A 21079-nucleotide genomic window follows, 5' to 3' on the forward strand; every position below is an offset into this window, starting at 1 on the left:
TTCCTTAAAATAACGTTATTTTAATAATGAAAAGTTCCGGATCGCCGGCCGTCCGACGTTGCAATCAGCTGATTGCTACACGCGATGTGTGTATGGCGGAGTGTGTGCGTAAGAGAGAGAGAGAAAGAGAGAGAGAGGGAGGGTAGGAGGGACAGACATTCATACACACGCACGCACTTTTTTTCTCGCTCTCTTTCTCTCTTTTACGCAACACTCATACACTCTCTCATTCAGTCTCTCACTCACACTCTCTCGGTCACTCACTCACTCACTCACCTGCTTACTCACTTGCTCACTCACCTTGTAGCAGCGTAGCGAATCTTCATGCTATGTATTGTTGTTATCTGCTGCACGGTTATGATTGCTAGAGATGCGCGACACATCGAAATTTTTTCGATTACACAGGCCCACAAAAAAAAAAAATTTGTTTGACTATGAATCAGAACATAGTATTCCCATGTATTTTTCGACGCTGAATCCGAATCCGATGTCCGTTTTATCGTATCACGTCAGGTTTAAGGGCAATTCAAGGTCATATCGTTGAAAAGCGCCCCCAGACAAATTGAAGGTCTGAGAGTCTAACCTCGAGCTCTAAGATCCCAAGCGACTTTACTCCCAAACAACCCAAAGGCCTGAGAATAAATTTTTTGGAACGTTCAGTAACGATTTATATCTTTAAAAAATCAGTGAGTAAATCATTAAATAAGCGTGTTTGAGCTTTTTTAACCAGACACACACTTTTGTGTGTGTACGCTAACGCCGGCGTTTGCATGAGTGCGCGAGTGCATGAGGTCTGTATGTGCGTGCGTGTGTACGTGTGTTCGTGTGTGTGTGTGTGTGTGTGTGTGTGTGTGTGTGTGTGTGTGTGTGTATGTGTATGTGTGTGTGTGTGTGTGTGTGTGTGTGTGCGCGCGCGTGCGTGCATATAGAATGCCTGCTGCCCCAGAGGATGCTGGAAATGGTGACAACTGCCTCAATGAAGGATGTGTAGAATGATCCATTTTCCGATTCTCTGGAGTAACGAAGCCAGCGAAGGCGCGCTGCCCTGCAGGGGGGTGTTAGGGTGTGATTCAACTTTGATATACTCTTGAACTCGACGTGATATGGTTAAATGGACACCGGATTTGGATTTAGCAACCTCAAAAACATGAAGATACAATATTTGGCCTCATTAATGCGCTTTTCAACGATATGACCTTGAATTGCCCTTAAACCTGACGTGATACGATAAAATGGACATCGGATTCGGATTCAGCGTCGAAAAATACATGGGAATACTATGTTCTGATTCATAGTCAAACAAATTTTTTTTTTTTGTGGGCCTGTGTTATTAGTCTCACACTCGATTGACACAATACAGATTACACGATAACGAGTTTACTGTTTATTCACTCACTATTGATTTATCGATACTAAAAATTACTTTCACAGAAACGCGAATGCAAACAGCACATGACTCGATGCGAAGCGACGGACCGCGGAGACTGCGCGACCACAAGAGTTATGTTGCCAGAAACACGACACGCGACATCTAACAAACGACTTGCGCGTGGCGCGTGATTGACGCGAGATAAGACGAACGATCGGCTAAAACCTTCGCATTGCGAATGCGGTAGAAAACATGACACGTATAATGACATACTTAAAAAATTAATTATTTATTATAAATAATAACTATTTCTAATTATAATAAATAATTATTATTTTAAAAAGCATGTGTTGTACGTTATTACGTTTTCGAAATTATTGCATTCACGATGCGAAGATTTAAGTCAATCGCAAGAATAATGTAATTTTAATTCTTAGCCGATCGTTCGTCTTATCTCGCGTCAATCACGCGCCACGCGCAAGTCGTTTGTTAGATGTCGCGTGTCGCGTTTCTGGCAACATAACTCTTGTGGTCGCGCAGTCTCCGCGGTCCGTCGCTTCGCGTCGAGTCATGTGCTGTTTGCATTCGCGTTTCTTTGAAAGTAATTTTTGGTATCGATAAATCAATAGTGAGTGAATAAACAGTAAACTCGTTATCGTGTAATCTGTATTGTGTCAATCGAGTGTGAGACTAATAATCGAAAAAATTTCGATGTGTCGCGCATCTCTAGCAATTATAACCGTGCAGCAGATAACAACAATACATAGCATGAAGATTCGCTACGCTGCTACAAGGTGAGTGAGCAAGTGAGTAAGCAGGTGAGTGAGTGAGTGAGTGACCGAGAGAGTGTGAGTGAGAGACTGAATGAGAGAGTGTATGAGTGTTGCGTAAAAGAAAGAAAGAGAGCGAGAAAAAAAGTGCGTGCGTGTGTATGAATGTCTGTCCCTCCTACCCTCCCTCTCTCTCTCTTTCTCTCTCTCTCTTACGCACACACTCCGCCATACACACATCGCGTGTAGCAATCAGCTGATTGCAACGTCGGACGGCCGGCGATCCGGAACTTTTCATTATTAAAATAACGTTATTTTAAGGAACACGTATTTCTGACGTAATTCTAAGACATTTTCTTCTTTACCAAAATTTTATTTAAAGCATAATTTTATGTTATAAGATAAAATAGTTAGCGACTCATGCGGTGATAATCACCCGTCGGGCGGTCAGCTGCGCCCGCGCTCGCGGCACGCCGCGCCGCTCCTGCCTGCCTTCTGTACCCGACGCGTGATTTACTAACTATTTTTGCTCATAATTCAAAAACTACGCTTCAAATCAAATTTTGGTAAAGGAAAAATTGTCTTAGAATGGTGTCAGGAATACGTCATTTTAAAGACATAACGTTTTTCAGGATCGCCCTGTAGCTACTATTGCGTCGAATGTAGAAGCGATATATTGAGTTGCTAATAACAATTGAGAGTTTGATTCATTTGAGAATTTTTTAATTCGTAGATGATTGAATTTTTTAATTATTACAGACGTTTAATATTCTTAGAGAAGTCTTTAATGAATATAAAAATATAATCTCGTGAATGATATCATGAGTCGAACAATTTCTCTGAATATATAAATTATCTACATCAAAATACATTGTTTTATCTTGCGCTCTTTTGCAATATCATCTATCGATTTAACGATCAAGTTGCATAAAATGTAATCATGTTCAATATCCTTTTATCGATTATAAAAATATTTATATATACATATTTAACATTTTTGATGAAAACATCAAACATCTTATGTTAGTGTATTTTTTACAAGATGGAAAATACAATTATATAAAAAAATACATAAAAAAATCGCGCTTCTTGAAAGGAAATGAGAAACGTAAATGTGAAATAATTTTTTTAATTACAATCTTCTTATGAGATATATCTCGCTTTGTGGAGAAAGAATCGGAAAAACACGTTTGTCGCGTGCTTGCGTAACGACGACAAATATCCAGCAAAGTATTAAAAAAGAGACAGATGGAGCGAGATAGAGCGAGAGAGACATAGAGGGGAGGGAGGGAGAGAAGAGAGAAGAAGGAACGAAAGATAAGTCATTATGGTCAATGTGCGTGGCCACGTCACACACGCCAGACAGTCAGTCATTCATTGATAGTATCATAGTATGATTCGAGGCTAGTATACACGTTGCGCAGCTCGCGGCACGACACGCACGTAAGTTTGCGTGGTAAGTCACGGGCGGAAAGAGACGTGACGACTACAACGTGCGCGATGTGGAAGGAGGAGGAGGAGGAGAAGGAGAAGCACGGGAACGATCGAAGACAAAAGAGAAAGTATACGTATTACTCGACACAGTGAGAACGAATACCGTACGTGGGTTAAGTATCGCGAGATGCTTCATTTTTTTTCTTTTTTTTTTTATTGATACAGTAAGGAAAGTTCACGAGAATGGACGAGGAAATTCGAAGAGACCCGTTTATTACGCGACGGATGTAGCGTTCTAAAAGTAGCCCGCCGTGTAACTAACTTCGAGATGCGTAGAACGTGTGTAACGAAACAGTATAATGAAATACTATTAGCAGCGCGCTTTGATCTTACGAAGAATACTAATTTAGAACTGGTCTCTTTAAATTTAGGGCTCTCTGTCGCAACATTTATCAAGAATTTTTATCAACTTAGGGACTTTTCGACTAAAGCCTAAAGGTTAAGTATAATATTTGCCAAAAAGTCAAATAGACTATTCAAAGAAACGGTATACAGAAAAAGAAGGACATTCTTATTTCGAAAATATCTTTAGTTTTAAGATGGAAATCTTGAAATGAGATTATATTGCGTTAATTAAAGAAAAATATAATTGCTTGCTTGAATAAAGCCATTTTATATAGTTCAATCAAAAAAAATATAAATTCTTATGATTTAAGATTTAATTTTCTTGAGTGGAAAGGAAATGTTAAATAAAAAATAACATTTTTAAATCAAAGATTATAATTTTCTTAAAGTAGAATTAAATAATTATATATTCTTGAGATGACAATTACAATATTGAAATATTATTGACTATAATGTTATTGAAATTTAAAATTATTAAATTCTTCTAAGAAGATTATAAATTGTTACGTATAAACGAAACAATGAAGGCGTTAATTTAAGAATTTTGACACTTATTTTTTTTCTGTGTTCTAAGTAAAATCAGAGCCCGAGAATGTATTTTTTATTGAACACAAAAGTAGCTTTTTCTCGAATTCAGGAAATAGAATAATTATTTCCTGTACTTTTTTTGATATTAAACATAGTTCCAAAAGGCTCTACGACATCATAGTTTAGAAAAATTTAAAGTAAAATTGTAAAAAACATTATATATTTTATGTTTTATACGGCACGTAACATTTAAAATATGTATGTGTGTTTTGAACTTTTAATCAATTAAGAGATTCGACCTCTCGTGATTCACGATAAATTTACCGATTTGCATAAAAATACACGTGGCAACGAGCGATACGATGCTTGGACAAATAAATATGTGTTTATAACAAACCGATGACGGAAGAGAAGCGGAAATTGACAGAAGGGCGGAGGCGGAAGATACATCGTGCGACTTCGATGCGTGTTATTAGCACACAAGAAACGAGCGGGAAAAAAGCAGAAAAATCGCGACGTATTGTTTCATATAAGCATACGTTTGTTGCATAAAAATATTTCTATTTCTGTGAAAAATCGCGTTAATTTTGTTCCATCCCACGATCTAAAATTAGATATGTCAAGCGCATTCCACCCTCTATTTTTAAATCGTCGAACATTGTTTATCGTAAAATGTAACTGCGATGATTGACCAAATTTTGCGAAACTATTATTCTATTATGATGCGCGCGAAACGCTATAAATAAACAGATACAATAATTAATATTTTGAATTAATTATATTATTATCAAGATGAAATTATACAATATTACATTGTTGTTCTCTGTCTATCTCTTTCTTGATTTATTATTCCCATCATAAATTATATACAATTATTACACGCAGAGTTTAAAATATCAATTATGCATAATTATTTATGATAAATTCACAGAAAAAAAATAAGTGTCCAACCAAAACTTATATACTTAAACTAACGCGTTCATTGTTTCGTATATACGCAATAATTTATAATCTTCTTAGGAGAATTTAATAATTTTAAATTTTAACAATATTATAGTCTTATTTTAATATTGTAATTGTCATCTCAAGAATATATATTTATTTAATTTTACTTTAAGAAAATTATAATCTGATTTAAAAATGTTATTTTCTACCTAACATTTTTTCTTTTCCTTTCAAGAAAATTAAATCTTAACTCATAAGAATATATTTGTCTTGATTGAACTATATAAAATGACTTCATTCAAGCAAGTAATTATATTTTTCTTTAATTAACGCAATATAATCTCATTTCAAAATTTCCATGTTAAAATTAAATATATTTTCAAAACAAGACTGTCCTTTTTTTCTGTGTTCATATGTTAAAAATGTTCACGAAAGAAGTTAAAGTAGACTTAAAAAATGCGGCGGTTTTTCGGTTACAATCGATCGTAATCGTGAAATTAGCGACAGCAGACGAGCTGGTTGAAAACGCAGGAGAAGACGAATTGGGAGAAATGTTGCTCTAATTAAGCGACGTAAGTTTATTAAACCCCGGGCTTAAAATAGCGGACGGCGCATTACCCAGGAATGTAAGGGCAGTCCAGTTTTATTGCCGGTCGAGCCCTAAGATTAACTCGTACGAGAGCCATTTTACTTCTCTCGGATCTCGCCTCGAGAATCTCGCTCTCTCGAGTTACTTTCGTCAGAAACAATGTGCTCTCTCTCTCTCTCTCTCATCGATGAGACCGGGAAATGCGACGCAAAATCGATACCCCGCGGTATATCCTGTCTCTCGTGTGAAAGGCGAAAAATTAGGACCGAACGATCGATCGGCGCGCGGACGCCATTTATTCGGCGGCGCGTAAGATGGATGTATATATTCGCGAGAAAATGGGGGTAGTGCCTAAGAAACGATCGATTACTGGTCGTGTCTGAAATTAGGTTGACCGAAGAACCACTAGAAATATCGGCGAGCTGAGGCTCTCCTCGTGAAGCGTGAGAGAGAAAACAACGCGATGGAAAGCAGTTTTCTACCTGCACAGATGATCGACAGATATTTCGAAGCATGCTCCTTTTTCAGAGGATTAATACCTTTGAGATGTCACAACGGGATATCGTAATCTTGTTAGTCCTCTAATTGAAACATACAGAGTCTCTGATGCAGAGTAAGCCATCGAAAGTTATCAGCATAAATATTCATCCTGTGAAATTTTTAAAGGAAAGCTCCCACGCACAAAAAAGTTTATGTAATTTTAAATATAAAGATTCATGCAAATTTGTAATTTTATTGAGTCTTTGAATTTGGAATTGATTTTTTTTTAATAGAAATCTTGAAATATAAATAGATTTTTAAATTGTAAGTAATTAAACCATTTTTTTCACACAAAAATCTTTAGAAATGACACAACAAATAATAAAACTCCTTTTTATTTAATTTTAAATAGATTTTATTCCAAGAATTTTATTTCAACTTCATTAATATAATTTTATATTTCAAAGATTATGTAAAAATACAGCATTTCATTCAATTCTCGGTAAAGGAACACTGATTCCAAATTATTATACAAGACTTTACGCGAATAAAAGATGTGTAAAATATATTTTATTGAATCAATGATGTGAAATATGAAGGAAATGAAAGGTTTAGAGTCTCTCACGAGTCGTGAAAATAAAAAAAGTTTAGACTATTTCTTGTCCTAATTCTTTCGAAGCGTTTTTCTTCAAAATTAGAGAAGTAAATGGGGATACTGCACTTTTCTTTATTTATATGTGTCCCGATCAAGTCTCGAATCGACGTTGACGATACGAAGTCGGGAGGTATCAACGTGGAAGTTGCACACGACCGCGAGGGTCAGGATTAAATATAACTGTGCTCGGGCTATTTATAAAGATTAACTTGTTGGCGAGATAACGAAGAAGAAGATGGAGACAACGGCGCTAAATTGTCGCAACAATTGCGCGGGAACCGACGAATTCCGGGGCGGCCGTTCCTCGTGCCACTTTGAGCTTCGACCTCATTCTCGTCTCAGCCATACGTCAATCGTACGTATTCCGAGGAAAAAATAACCAATTATATACATAATCGGTTGATTATCAAATATTCTAGCCGTTTAACGTTATAAATTTCAATTACGATTCAACCTTAAATCATGCCTTACAATAAAACTTTCAACTTTCATGATGGAAGATGAATTAATTATATGTATTGAATATTTTATTTTCATATTATTACGTCATTTTTCTCCTAAGGTAAGTGCAAGAATTATTTGTGAGTTTCATTATTGTCTTGTCTCATTCAAATACTTTTGAAATACTTGGGGAAAATATGTAAAGTAGTTAAAAAACTAAATTAAAATAATTGCAAATTGGAAAGTTTAATTTATTAATTTAAATTTTAAATCACGTTTTAATATAAAACGTATTTCATGATAGCAAATGAACAGTAATAATTTATATAAGAACAAAGAAATCATGCGTAAAAATCTTTCTAATCATAAATTTTTGATAGAGAATAACTTTGTATCGTTGATATACACATATATGTATAAATTGCAATCTTATGCACTGGATGAATAATTTCGACGCTTCAAGTGGTCTGGCGATCGATAGGAGAATTGAAAGAAAACATGAAAATATTCGTCGATAAGCAACGATTCCCCCCTGACACGGTATACGTTACTTATGAAATATGTGATAGAGCGGAGAGGAACGTCATAACGGAAGTTCGTGCACCTGGAAAGCGCGTTCCATAGCGACACTCGGGGAACAGACAGAGTGCAGTCTGGAATTTTATTTACACTACGCATTCATACACGTGGAAACGTCCGCAGCGTGCGGGCGAGGTCCACGTCCGCGTTCCGAAAAAGAAGGGAAGAACGTTAGAGCCATCCATCCATTCAGGGAAGCTGGTTAGCGCGTTTACGCGGACGCTGCCTAATCGACCGACCAGCCTGAGAGCAGAAAAACGGGCGGGAACAAAGCGGAACCGCTCGTGTTTCCGCTAAAGATTAAATAAGATTGAATTTTTTTTTTGTGCACCGAAGACAGTGATTTTCAATTCAAATTTTATGTATACAGAGTGTTTCTTAATAAGTGCGAAAAATTTTAGGAAATGATTCTTTGTCGACAATTAAGGGATTTTTCATATAAACATTAAAAAATTCTAATAAAAAATTGAATTGGGGTTGCTAGTTTCATCCTTTTATAACAATACGGGCGGCTGAAAAAAATATTAATAAATAACCTTTTTATCAGTAGAAAATATCCACCTAATTTCATTTCTTTAACTTGTTCCAAATTTGAGAAAAAAATAAAAATCTAATTTTTACCCCCATTTTTGGAGGAGGGTAACTCCACAGGGAGGGATGTAGGAGTATATGTTTATATAAAAAACCCCCTTAATTTTCGACAAAGAATCATTTCCTAAAATTTCTACTTATTAAGAAACACTGTATATAAAATATGATTTTTAAAGAAGAAATTTATTGGAAACAAATTTATTAAAAAATAATAGCCGGCGTAATTTGTATTGAAATATTACTGCTTATCGATGAACGACATTTATATCACAATAAAATGTGTGCAAAATTTCTTATTTCAATAGACGTCTAATTTTATGGATTAAATCTAATTGTAATTAATTTTTCAAAGCTTATCAGGATCAACAACGCAATCTCTTTTTCACGTTACTTTTTTATACACTTGCACGTCGTGAGAAAGAAAAAAAGAGGGTATACGGAAAGTAAATGTTACGACATATTCCATCATTATCTCATTCCCCTCTGAGAGCACCTGATAACACACCGGTCATACACGCGTCTACGACGCGTTGGCCTCTTATTCAGATTAGGAGAGTCGTTTGTGTCCCATCGTCGTTTCTTCGAGATTTGATTAATGGAATTATTGGTCGCTCCTCGCGAAGACAAGCTTGTCGTTAGCTACGTAACTCAAAGCTAACCCTGGGTAGGCTTTTCTCGGACATATGTATTTTGCAATAAAAAGTAAAGAAACTACTCTCTAAAAGTAAATCAGTGTATTATCATTGTAATCAGTGCTGTACTTATAACTACTTGTAATCAGTGAGTATTTACTGTTTTTTCAGTGATAATACACTGATTCAATCTAGTGAAAGTAATATATATACTACTTTCACTAGACTGAATCAGTGTATTATCACTGAAAAAACAGTAAATACTCACTGATTACAAGTAGTTATAAGTACAGCACTGATTACAATGATAATACACTGATTCACTTTTAGAGAGTAAAGTTACTGATGTATTAATTGTGATAAATGATATTATCTAATTCATCTGTAATTTCGCGAAACGCACAGATCTGAAATTTCCGTTGCAGGACATGTTCGATTGAATCTGTGTCAGCCAGAAAGGAATGTCGCAGATCGTAAATTATCCACGAGGGAATGCCGTTGGTATATTCTACGGGAGGGTTTACGCGGCTCGACGGTTTCAGTCCGTAAACGTTTAAACGTCGAGGCGCACCTTTGATCCGGCGCTCGCTTTGAAGCGCGAATGAGTGACTGAATGCCCGAAGGTGGGGAAGCACGTCAATTTCACAGGACGGTTGTCCCAGTGCCCTTGTACGCGATGTCGAAAATTAGCGAAATTGTTTTTTTTCCCCTTTTTCCTCTCTCCCGCCCGAAAAAAAGGGAGAAGACCGCCGTAGAAGCGGTGGTTTTCCATCGAACGTTGCGTGAAGGCCAGGAAGAGGGAAAGAAAAAAAAAGAGAAAGTGAGAGAGAGAAATCAACGGGATGGAAGGGTCGGAGAATGCGGAGGGTACGTTTACATCGAGCTTTTCCGTTTCCGGAATATCCATCGATCCCTCTGTCAACGGTCCTCGTAACCCAATCAAAACTTTCCCCTTAGCTTACCTATCCTTGCACCCGTCGATCAGGTAAAGTACATCGTATACGTAATACGCGGTTTCGATGTACTCCGCAAAGATCTACGCGAAATCTCGAATTCTATGAATTTATAATGACCGATGAAAATGTCACTTGGAGAAGCTGACAAGGTGGAATTTCTGGTGAAATCGCTTCTACCCAGGTTTCTTGAAGCAAAGTCGATGCATCTTGCGGAAAATGCAAATTGTAGAGCGTATCTGCATATTTTTAATTTATTTTTCAATTAACCAATAACCCAATAACCCAGTATAACTATGCTTTATTTAAAAAAATATATATATAATATATAAAATAAATAAATAAATATATATATATATATATATATATAAATAAAATATATAAAATAAATATATATATAATATATAAAATAAATTTCTTTTGTAATAATTTTAGAAAAGTGTTTGTGTGTGTGTGTGTGTATGTTGTGTGATGACAATATTTGTAATGTTCAAACGGCTTTAAATGTGTATGACATTGCATAAAATTTGTAAACTCCAAACGGCTTTAAATGTGTATGACATTGCATAAAATCAAGATAAATGCGTGACAAGATATATGCAAAAGTTTTCAACGATAAAGTCTTTGTTTGGAACATTTAAAAAGTATTCATCATTTATTTGAACTGCGACTGTTTTTTTTTTTCGATCGCCTTCTCTCTTATATTAAATGTATTTTTCGATGATTATCTAAAATATTATCAGGATAAAGATATAAAACACGAGGAAAAAAGAGTTATGATCCTTCTGTGCTGGAATATTTCACAGTAAATCGTGCGATTATACGATTCGAGACAATGATTCCTAAACGGGCGCTTCTAGAAGACAGACAGAAGGAGAGATGCAACGTCATCAGCGATCTTCTCGGAGGTTCTCACGATAGAACGTGGAAGTTTTCTACCAGAAAGAACCCTGTTCGCTGTTACTTGTCATCGCTCTCGTACGATTGTCCGGATTGTAATCACTTCTTGCTCGCAGTCTCTCTTACGAAGAAGTCCTTTTAACCCTTTAACGGTGTTTAAGTATACTCGTCACGTGAAAAAATAAAACACCATTTGCTATAAAAATTGAAATTTTTGTAACAAATGAAAAATGTATTTCTTTTCTTAGAATAAAAAAATCAAATAATTTCTTGCATTTTTATGAAAATATTGTTATATTCGACGAAATGAATTAATATTGCACAATTGTTTCAAATATGGAATTCGAAAGGAGACAAGATATTGGTGCCTTACACGTGAAGTATGTGTCGCACTCTGTTTTCAAAAATATCTCTAAGGACAGAGTAAATTTTTTATTTTGTTCTACTTTTTGTTTCTCATGTATGTGAATTTTTCCTGTTTTATTTAAATACGAATTTTTAAAGTTGTATTAATAATATTTGTTATATTAATTTTTGAATTTTTGAACAATAAAATTATTGGTCTTTAAATAATAAAAAAAATTTAATTCTCATAATATTTGCCATTTTATTATAATTAATTCAAATTTACAGTAGGTGTATTTACTCTGCGTTTGAGTATACATTGATTTTAATTACGCAAGTAAATTTCAAAACAAAATTCCACCGTTAAAGGGTTAAAAGAAGGAAGTAAAACAGGATACTTTGCCCGAGAAATATCACGCAAAGTCTGTGTGTTATAAATACGCTCTGATGCGCTTCCAATCGCTCAACAAATGGAAAAATGTAGAAACGCATATTTTAAATTCATTTCGCACACAGGATGTCTGGGAATTGCTTCATTACTTCCTTCATTTCAAAGATATTTAATATTTCACCTCATTATGTCGAGAATCATTTAGTTGACTTTTTATAATTTCTGTTGGTATAATTATGAGATAAAAACACATATTTAATTTTCATCTTCGTTAAGGGGTATTTTACGAAGAATGAACATCATTCGGTTGACTTTTTATAATTTCTGTTGGTATAATTTTGAAGGAAAAACACATATTTAATTTTCATTTTCATTGAAAAGTCGCATTTTACGTCACAGACATCGTATAACAAATATAAAAATTACAAAGAGATAAACATGAAATTTATTTTCGTGTTCCAATTTATTTATAACATCGAAATCTGTCTTTACCGACTACCGCTCGAAGCTAAACTCTGTTAAATTTCCCTTCACTTACGCAAAAATAAAAACGATGCAACCGAACGAATAAAAAAAAGTATACACATCGTTCGAATGACTCATAAAATAATAACGAAATAATTGTATCGAGAAAGAAAGAAAGAGAGAGAGAACGAAGACAGGGAAAGAAAAGCGGAAAGGAATGGACGAAGCTGTTTCTCTTTGCTCGTTAGTCACGGTTTCGTCTTTATGAATGGATTCGCTCTCGCGGCTTTACGAGAAATCGTACTATCTTCACTACCGACGGCCTCCATATCCTTTCTCCCCCCCCCCCTCTTGCTTTTCCCTTCGTGACAGGGTGTCCTTCTTCGGAGGCTCGCGCTATTACAGTCAGAATGGAAGACGGTCGCGAATCGATATTTCTCACAGTGCTCGTCGTCGACGAGCCCCCGGGGCTGCTCTCGAGAGAACGAATTCGGGAAGCTGACGCCGATATTACGCGAGCGAAAAACCGAGCTGGACCAGAGGAGAGCGAGTGGAATCGAAATATGTCCGTGTAATTAATTCGATAACGAACGAATAGTTTTAAATCAATTATCGGGATTTAGTCTGTACCAAATATTTCATACGATAAAGTAAATTGCCAACGTTTAACGCGAGATCTCTCTCTCTCTCTCTCTCTCTCTCTCTCTCTCTCTCTCTCTCTCTCTCTCTGTCTCTGATTTTCGTCTCGTATTTTCACGGCGAGTATAAGGGAAAACTATATTTCAGAAGACTCTAATTCAATATCAAACAATCAAATTTCATAAATGTGATGATAAGAGTGAAAATATAACATCTAGTTTCCTGAAAATGAATTAATGCGGCAAAGTTCGTATTAATTTTTTCCTTCCAAAGTAGCTTGCATCGCATGCTTCTCTGGGCGCGGTCGATGTTGAATTTCGCTTCGAAACCCAAAGATACATAAAAAAAGTAGGATATTAAATATTCTTCAAATTAATCTTCAGATAGAACGCTTTAAGAGAGAAAATTTTATAAGAAAGAAATATAATATATATAATTAAAAATTAAATCAAAATTGGCAAATTAGAGCCACAGGGCGTCAATTGGAGAGCAAGGAAGAAACAACACTTGCTTCTTTGTAATTACTCGTATATTTGGATTAAATATTATATTAACCAAAACGATTTTGTTGTAATTTGCCAATTTTGATTTAATTTTTAATTATCATTATTCGAGCCATTTTCAATTTTACTTAATATATATAATGTTCACAATCCTTTTCCTGTTGCCTCGAATCAAGAGTGTTTTATCGATATGAAAAATGTCATGATAAACTTTTATACACGTTTTTAATTACATTTATATGAATCTAGATATTTAAAATCATAATATTCCTGTGCAAAATACATATTAGCTACAATAAGTGTTCTTTTTCTAAATAAATTTGACAACTTGAATTTTGCTTCGAAACACAAAGATGCATAAAAAAAGTAGGATGTTAAATATTCTTCAAATTAATCTTCAGATAGACCGCTTTAAGAGAAAATTAAGAAAGAAATATAATATATACAACTAAAAATTAAATCAAAATTGACAAATTAGAGCCACAGCGCGTCAATTGGAGAGCAAAGAAGAAATAACACTTGCTTCTTTGTAATTACTCGTATATTTCAAATTAAATATTACGTTAACAAAAACGGTTTTGTTGTAATTTGCCAATTTTGATTTAACTTTTAATTATCATTATTCGAGCCATTTTTAATTTTACTTAATATATATAATGTTCACAATCTCTTTCCTGTTGCCTCGAATCAAGAGTGTTTTATCGATATGAAAAATGTCACGATAAACTTCTAAGCTTTTATACACGTTTTTACATTTATATGAATCTAGATATTTAAAATCATAATATTCTTGTGCAAAATATATATTAGCAACAAGTGCTTTTTTCTAAATAAACTTGACAACTTAGTGCAAGATTATATACGTGACAAGAGTTATATTTTGTACGCATAAAATAATATAAAATAAAAAAAATGACATATCTAATCATATCGAGTGAACTGAAGGATTAATGTAGGATTACTGAAAGGAAGAAGGAAGAAATGTTTATCGTTTGTATCGTCTACTTCGATATCGAAGCCACTTGTGCCTGTTGGAAGGCTCGCGCGTCCTCTACAACGAGAAGACGTAAAAAGGGTGAAGCCGAGAGAAAGAAGGGGAGAGTGAGCCGGGGAAGAGGAACGGTGAAGAGGAGAGGGTGGAAGACTCTGGTTGGACCGCAGGAGGAGATGAAGGAGAGATTGGAATGGTATTCGAGGAATGTCATGTAATAATCGGCCGCCATTCGATCGTCCGTTTCGACGAGAGGCGGCGCCACCTCTTGGCTCGGCTCGATTCGATTCGATCGTGACTCTCGTGGACCAAATCGACCATGGTACGTATTTGACATAATTTTTATTTAATTTCGAATCATTTACAGCCAGCTCGAAGGTGGATACTTCTGCTTATTTTATGAAAAAAAAAAGAAAATAATCGATTATATATATTTGACATAATCTATTCTTATTTTATGAAAAAAAAAAAAAATGCGTAATTGCTTATCGCAGTAGAATAAAATCAAAAACAAATCATATTTGTATGTTTTTAAATACTCATATTTGTATGTTTTCAAATTGTCTAATATTACTTTTTTTTTAAATAGAGAATGAGATTAAATTTAATACTGTTTTTATTTGTAGAAATATTGATTAAAATTAACTAAAATTCGACTACTCTATTAGTTGTACCTTCTTTGGAAAGAGAGATTCAGTTAAATCACGGTTCAAGCTAGCTTTAACCAACATCGACGAATTTTAAACAAACGTACTAATATTTGTATGTTTTAAATTGTCTAATATTACTTTTTTTTTAAGTAAAGAATGAAATTAAATTTAATACTGTTTTTATTTGTAGAAATATTGATTAAAATTAACTAAAATTCGACTACTCTATTAGTTGTACCTTCTTTGGAAAGAGAGATTCAGTTAAATCACGGTTCAAGCTAGCTTTAACCAACATCGACGAATTTTAAACAAACGTACTAATATTTGTATTTTTTAAATTGTCTAATATTACTTTTTTTTTTAAGTAAAGATTGAGATTAAATTTAATACTGTTTTTATTTGTAGAGATATTGATTAAAATTAATTAAAATTCGACTACTCTATTAGTTATAACTTCTTTGGAAAGAGAGATTCAGTTAAATCACGGTTCAAGCTGGCTTTAACCAACATGGACGAATCTTAAACAAACGTAACGATTAATTTGCGTTTTCATTTGTTTATGTTAAAAAATAGTTTCCAGAAGGGATTAAAACAGGTGTCGACCACGATAACGATCCACCGCGAGATTCCAAGACAAATAAAAAGCGAGAGAAGAAAGGGAAGTGTATGAACGCGTCGCCAAGTTCGTCGTCTCGAAAGGGGTGGCGGGGTCCGGTTTTGCGATGCGGCGGGATACGGTCTACTCCGCGCATATTTAGCTCTAGTCTCGAATGCGAATTTAATAAGGTGAATAAATCATTTTAATGTTACGCGCCCATACGTGGGTACAGGAAGGGCGACGGCCGACAACGAAAGAATAGTAAAGGCCGACGTACGCGGGAAAAAGAAGAGAGAGAGAACAGTGGGGAAAAAAAGGAGGGAAGAAAACTGGTATTTTTGCGTTCGAGCACGTCAAGGGGTGCGTTTTGTGTTGCGATTATAAAAGCCGAGGTAACCCCCTCCCCCCTCCCCCTTTCCTCCTCTCTCGCTCTCTCGTCTAGACGACGTCGTAGTCTTCCTATCAAAAACAGACCACCGAACCGAAAAGGCTGAAAGGGCAAGGAACTTCACGCAATGCCAAGAAATTAAAGTTTCTTTATACATCCGCCTATACTCGTTCTCTATACCCCATGTACTTCCCCCCTCCCCTCTTCTCCTCGTGTCTGTCGCCCCTCTTATCCGTCCTCATGTCCGGTCGGATAAAGTCGACGTTACGCGGTGGAAAGAAAAAGATATCCCATCCGACGAGACGTTTGAAAGAGGAGCTTATATAAAAACTTCATGAATCATATTATAAGGAATACCTCGCGAATTAAAATCGTGTAGAAAGGAACGAAGAGATAATACATTGAGATCTCGCATTGTAATCGTCCGTCATTGAGGATCACAATTGATTTATATCACGATTCGCTAATTTTTCTAGTTTTTTATAATTTTTTCTCTTATTTTTTTTTAAAGAAAATTTCTGCCCACATAAAGTTTAATAAATTATTGATTCGTAAAAAGAATTATCTACGCAAGTATAAGAAAGTATAGCAAGTATAAATATAAGAATTTTCTACGCAAGTAGATTTAAATTCTTTTTTTATATCATTTTTTAAAATTTGTTCAAGAATGCTATATCAGAATAAACGCGAACGCTGAAGAAAGTTGTAAGTGATTGCAATAATTTCGCGTTAGAAGGACAAAAAACAAAAGTCATCGATGCCCGAGAAACGTCTAATGTAGTAGCTGTCACAGCCAGTTACCAAATAATTTGCATAATCGCGATCGATTGTCGGCAGTTACCATGGCTGCCATAGTCATTGCCGTGCAGCACCATCGAAAAATCCCATAAATTTTCGAGCAAACTGTGAGACGATTTTGACGATAATATTGAGGACAAAAAATCGATGATGGCTAATTAAGACATCTTATCGATAATAATTCCATTCTCGATAAAGTAAAATTTTCCTTTTTTATAATTTTTATAATTTTACATATAAGTGTTACTTGAAATGAGTATTTGTTAAGTATTTGAAGTAAAGTAAATATTAAATAGAATGGGATTATATGTTATATGTATGAGCGTGGGAGTAAAATTTAGTAATCATAAATTGAACAGGGTGTCTACTGAAATCTTGTAAAAGAATTCTCTGATTTTCCAAGCATTTTTATTCACAATTTCAGAGAGATATTCAAGAGAATATTAAAAATTTTTTGGTGCAACTTTTTAAAATAAATTAGTTTATTGCACGCAATATTTTTCCATTTTCAGGAAGGGACGGAGCTTTTTAAGTTTTAAATGCTAAATGTGTATTTACAAATGTACTGAAAAAAAAAAAACTGAATGTGTTTTCGCAAGATAATCATTTTGCATAACATTTTTATTTGTCACTAAAAATTACAATAAAAAAAGAATATATATTTTATTAAAATATTGAATAAGATAAAGAGAGATAGATATATATTTAATATATTTTTAAACGTTAATAATTCTTAACTTGTCAACTGTTTGAGAGCAGAATTTTCATAATTAAAAAAACTCTGTCTCCCAATAAAATTTCATGAGAATTCCCTGATTTTCCAGGTGCAAAAGAAATCCCTGAGAAATCCAGGTTTCCCATGTTTTTTCAAGGACTAGACATCCTGTATCCTCGAATAATCGACTCGCAAAGCGATGTCCGCTTCACACGAGGAGTAACATCCTCCCGATCTCTAGATCTGGGCACGCTCGAGCATCGGGAAGAGGTTACTGATCCGAATATATACTTCTCTCTATCTAGACGCTTAGAAATATAAGCGGAGCGAAGCTGATAAACGGTCTCTGGAATGTAAGATAAAGAGGCAGCTAGGACCTGCTCGCTCGACGTCGGAGGAGATACTCGCGAGGAGAAACGGAGGAGATAAATACGTTCGCGTCTCAAACCGGAATAATCGCCGGATAATTCGTTGGATTATGCATAATCGCGTAAATTATGAATTATCGCGAGAAATTTGATCTCGTGCATGTTTCAGATATTCCGGATATTTCAAATTCAGGGAGATCCCCGGAGGGGACGCGCTCTCCGAGGCCGGAAAACCGTCGACCTGGTACGTCCCTATTTACGACAGATGGCACTCGCAAATAGACGATAGAAGAGGGAGCCGAGAGATCAGTAACCCCGATAGAGGATCGTACGAACTGCGCCGTTTTCTTTCATCTTTCGAGATGCCGCCACTTTTCATGACTCCGATTCTCGAACACACCGTATTTTAGGCGATTATTGCGCGTTTTCAGTCAAAACGGCATCCGTATGTGTCGCGCGTATCAATTATACCTGAATCCCATTTTTATCCGCAATCTGCGACATCGTCGCAACTGTCGGTTGCAATTATCGGCGACATTTGAAAATATAATCGTGTCGGTTAGTCGTAATCGCGTCCCGCTGCGACAATTATAAAACGTCTACTGCAACTGTCGGTCGTAATCAAGTGTCGGCGTCATTCAAAATATTTGTCTATAACGTTGAATTTCTCGATCATATTTTTAATGAGGATTAAAGTATAATTCGCTTTTTAATTCTGCCAAATTTACATTTTAAAAATCACTCCTCTTCCTTAATCCTGCTCTCTAAAAGTGAATCAGTGTATTATCACTCTAATCAGTGCTGTACTTATAACTGCTTGTAATCAGTGAATATTTACTGTTTTTCAGTGATAATATACTGATTCAGTCTAGTGAAAGTAGTATATATACTACTTTCACTATAGCGTGAATCAGTGTATTATCACTGAAAAACAGTAAATATTCACTGATTACAAGCAGTTATAAGTACAGCACTGATTAGAGTGATAATACACTGATTCACTTTTAGAGAGTGAATACAAATATGACAATTAATGTAAAATATAATATAAATAATTATATTGCAGCAATATTGCAATGTTGCTGCAATATAACAACAATAATCTGTGCTATATGAGATATCTGACAAAAAATACATTGAATATTAAAAAAAAAGATTAATCTTAAGATTAAGCTAGATAATTTTAAGTTCGAATCGACGTCTCATTTAAACGTGTCAATTTCCTCGAGATAACAATCAATTAAATATTTTTATCGATAAATCGACATCTAATAAACACCGAGTATATTGGCGCCGATGCAAGAGATCCTCGAGATCCCTATCGAATTGCAGATGATCGCTCATTCGAAGAACGCGACGCGATCTCGCCTCTCGAGAACAACGTCCTCGCCGCCGCGACGACGGAAACGACAACACGCTCTCTCTCTCTCGTCACCGGTCGCGACTGCCTTCCTCTCTCTCGCGCCGCGAGAGATAAACACCGCGTGCGGCGTGGCGTTCCACAGCGCCCCCTCGCGTCCCCCGGCAGAAACGCCCTGTGATCTCGTCGCGGAACGCGCGTCACGCGGGGTACCTCGGCGGCTGTCACGTCCAGCTGTCAAACGTGGCCGGACATCGGTTCGCGCGAGCGAGTCGGAAATCCTCGCGAGGGAACCAGGATCCCCGGTCGCGCGCGCGCCGCGACGTATCGACCTAACCTCGAAAACCGCAGCGTGCGAGATCGCGCGCCCCCGAGACGGCGTCGCGATCAGCGACGATTTCGTCGCGTGGGTGGATCGCGCGATCGCGCGCATCCACGCGCGAGCACGTGACTCCGGGACGGATTTCCGGGTCGACGTGCGATCCCGATAGAATCCCCCCGTCGCGAGGAACGCGAGTCGCGATCGTCGAGACGGGGTCGTCGTGTCGCGTGTCGCGCGACGACGGTGCCTCCGGAAAGTAAAGGCGCGTTCGCGCTCTACAGGGTACTCACCCTCGTCCGGGTCCTCTAGATCCTCTGTCTGGATGTAGGATATATCTGAAACCCACAAACACCACGGGTTAGCGGAAAATCCCTCGTGTTTTTCGAAGCAGCCTCGTCCCGTCCCACGGGCACTCACTCACCCGCCATCTTGTAACAAACTGCGGCGCGCTCTCGCGGCCACGCGCTCAACTTGCTGTCGGTTTCCATGATCGATTGGAAAGAGGCTTTCGACTTCTCGCGCGGCCTGCTTGTTATCGATATCGCGACATGTTTGAACCTCCTCTAGGGCTGAGTCGCGCCTATCGCGTACAATTTTTCACTCGACAAAAGTAGGACAACCATGTATTATCAACGCGATATATAATACTTTGACGTAATAAAACGATGACCCGAGAATGATCTCGACACTTTCATGTCCACATGTTTATTTGCAGGCGATATTTACTCTTGTTTACTTCATTTCTCGCAGAGATTTTTGCAAAATTCAAAGCTACGGTCGCGCGAAGTTTCACTTGACGAATTCGCGCCATCGATACGATTTACTCGTATTTACGGATAATAGACGATTGTCCGATAATTTTCCCGGCACTCCCGATATATTTCACTTGCGAACGATCTATATTTTCAATAAGACGACGTGAAGGGGACCGAGTGATTTTCATCATCGTAATATTACACACACACGCACGCACCGTGATATATAATAATTGTGACGTTAATCGTAAAGATCGGTTGACTTTGCATCTTCGGCACTCGCGATATTCGATGATATTTCGCGATTATATCCACACCATAATCGTCCTGGCACCGATCGCGCGCGACGTGCATCGTAGACGAAAGCGGAAACCGACTAACTCAATTTCCGATTCGCTTCGAGCGTCGTGGTTCGATTCCAAAATTCCGAATACATGGATGTCGCGCGCGAATCAAATATGGCTGTCACGAGATGCGTTCTATTAAATGCCACGTCATTGAATATAAATGTGGCATTAAT

General features: G+C 36.5%; 1 protein-coding gene across 1 annotated transcript in view; it reads right to left on the reverse strand.

Moving 5' to 3' along the window:
• Positions 1-20247, reverse strand: part of LOC145977402 (serine/threonine-protein phosphatase 4 regulatory subunit 1) — a 138397-nt gene extending 118150 nt beyond the window's left edge. The window contains exons 1-2 of the mRNA XM_083109360.1: positions 20226-20247; positions 20095-20139 (exon numbers count right to left, since the gene is read on the reverse strand). Coding sequence (XP_082965486.1) covers positions 20095-20139; positions 20226-20232 — 52 coding nt within the window. The 5' untranslated portion in view covers positions 20233-20247. The remainder of the gene's footprint in view (positions 1-20094; positions 20140-20225) is intronic.
• Positions 20248-21079: the final 832 nt, after the last annotated feature.

The sequence above is a fragment of the Camponotus vicinus genome, unplaced genomic scaffold (genome assembly GCF_025532165.1).
Source record: "Camponotus vicinus isolate PSW18456_S1 unplaced genomic scaffold, iyCamVici1.0 SCAF_1, whole genome shotgun sequence".
NCBI classification, from domain to species: domain Eukaryota; kingdom Metazoa; phylum Arthropoda; class Insecta; order Hymenoptera; family Formicidae; genus Camponotus; species Camponotus vicinus.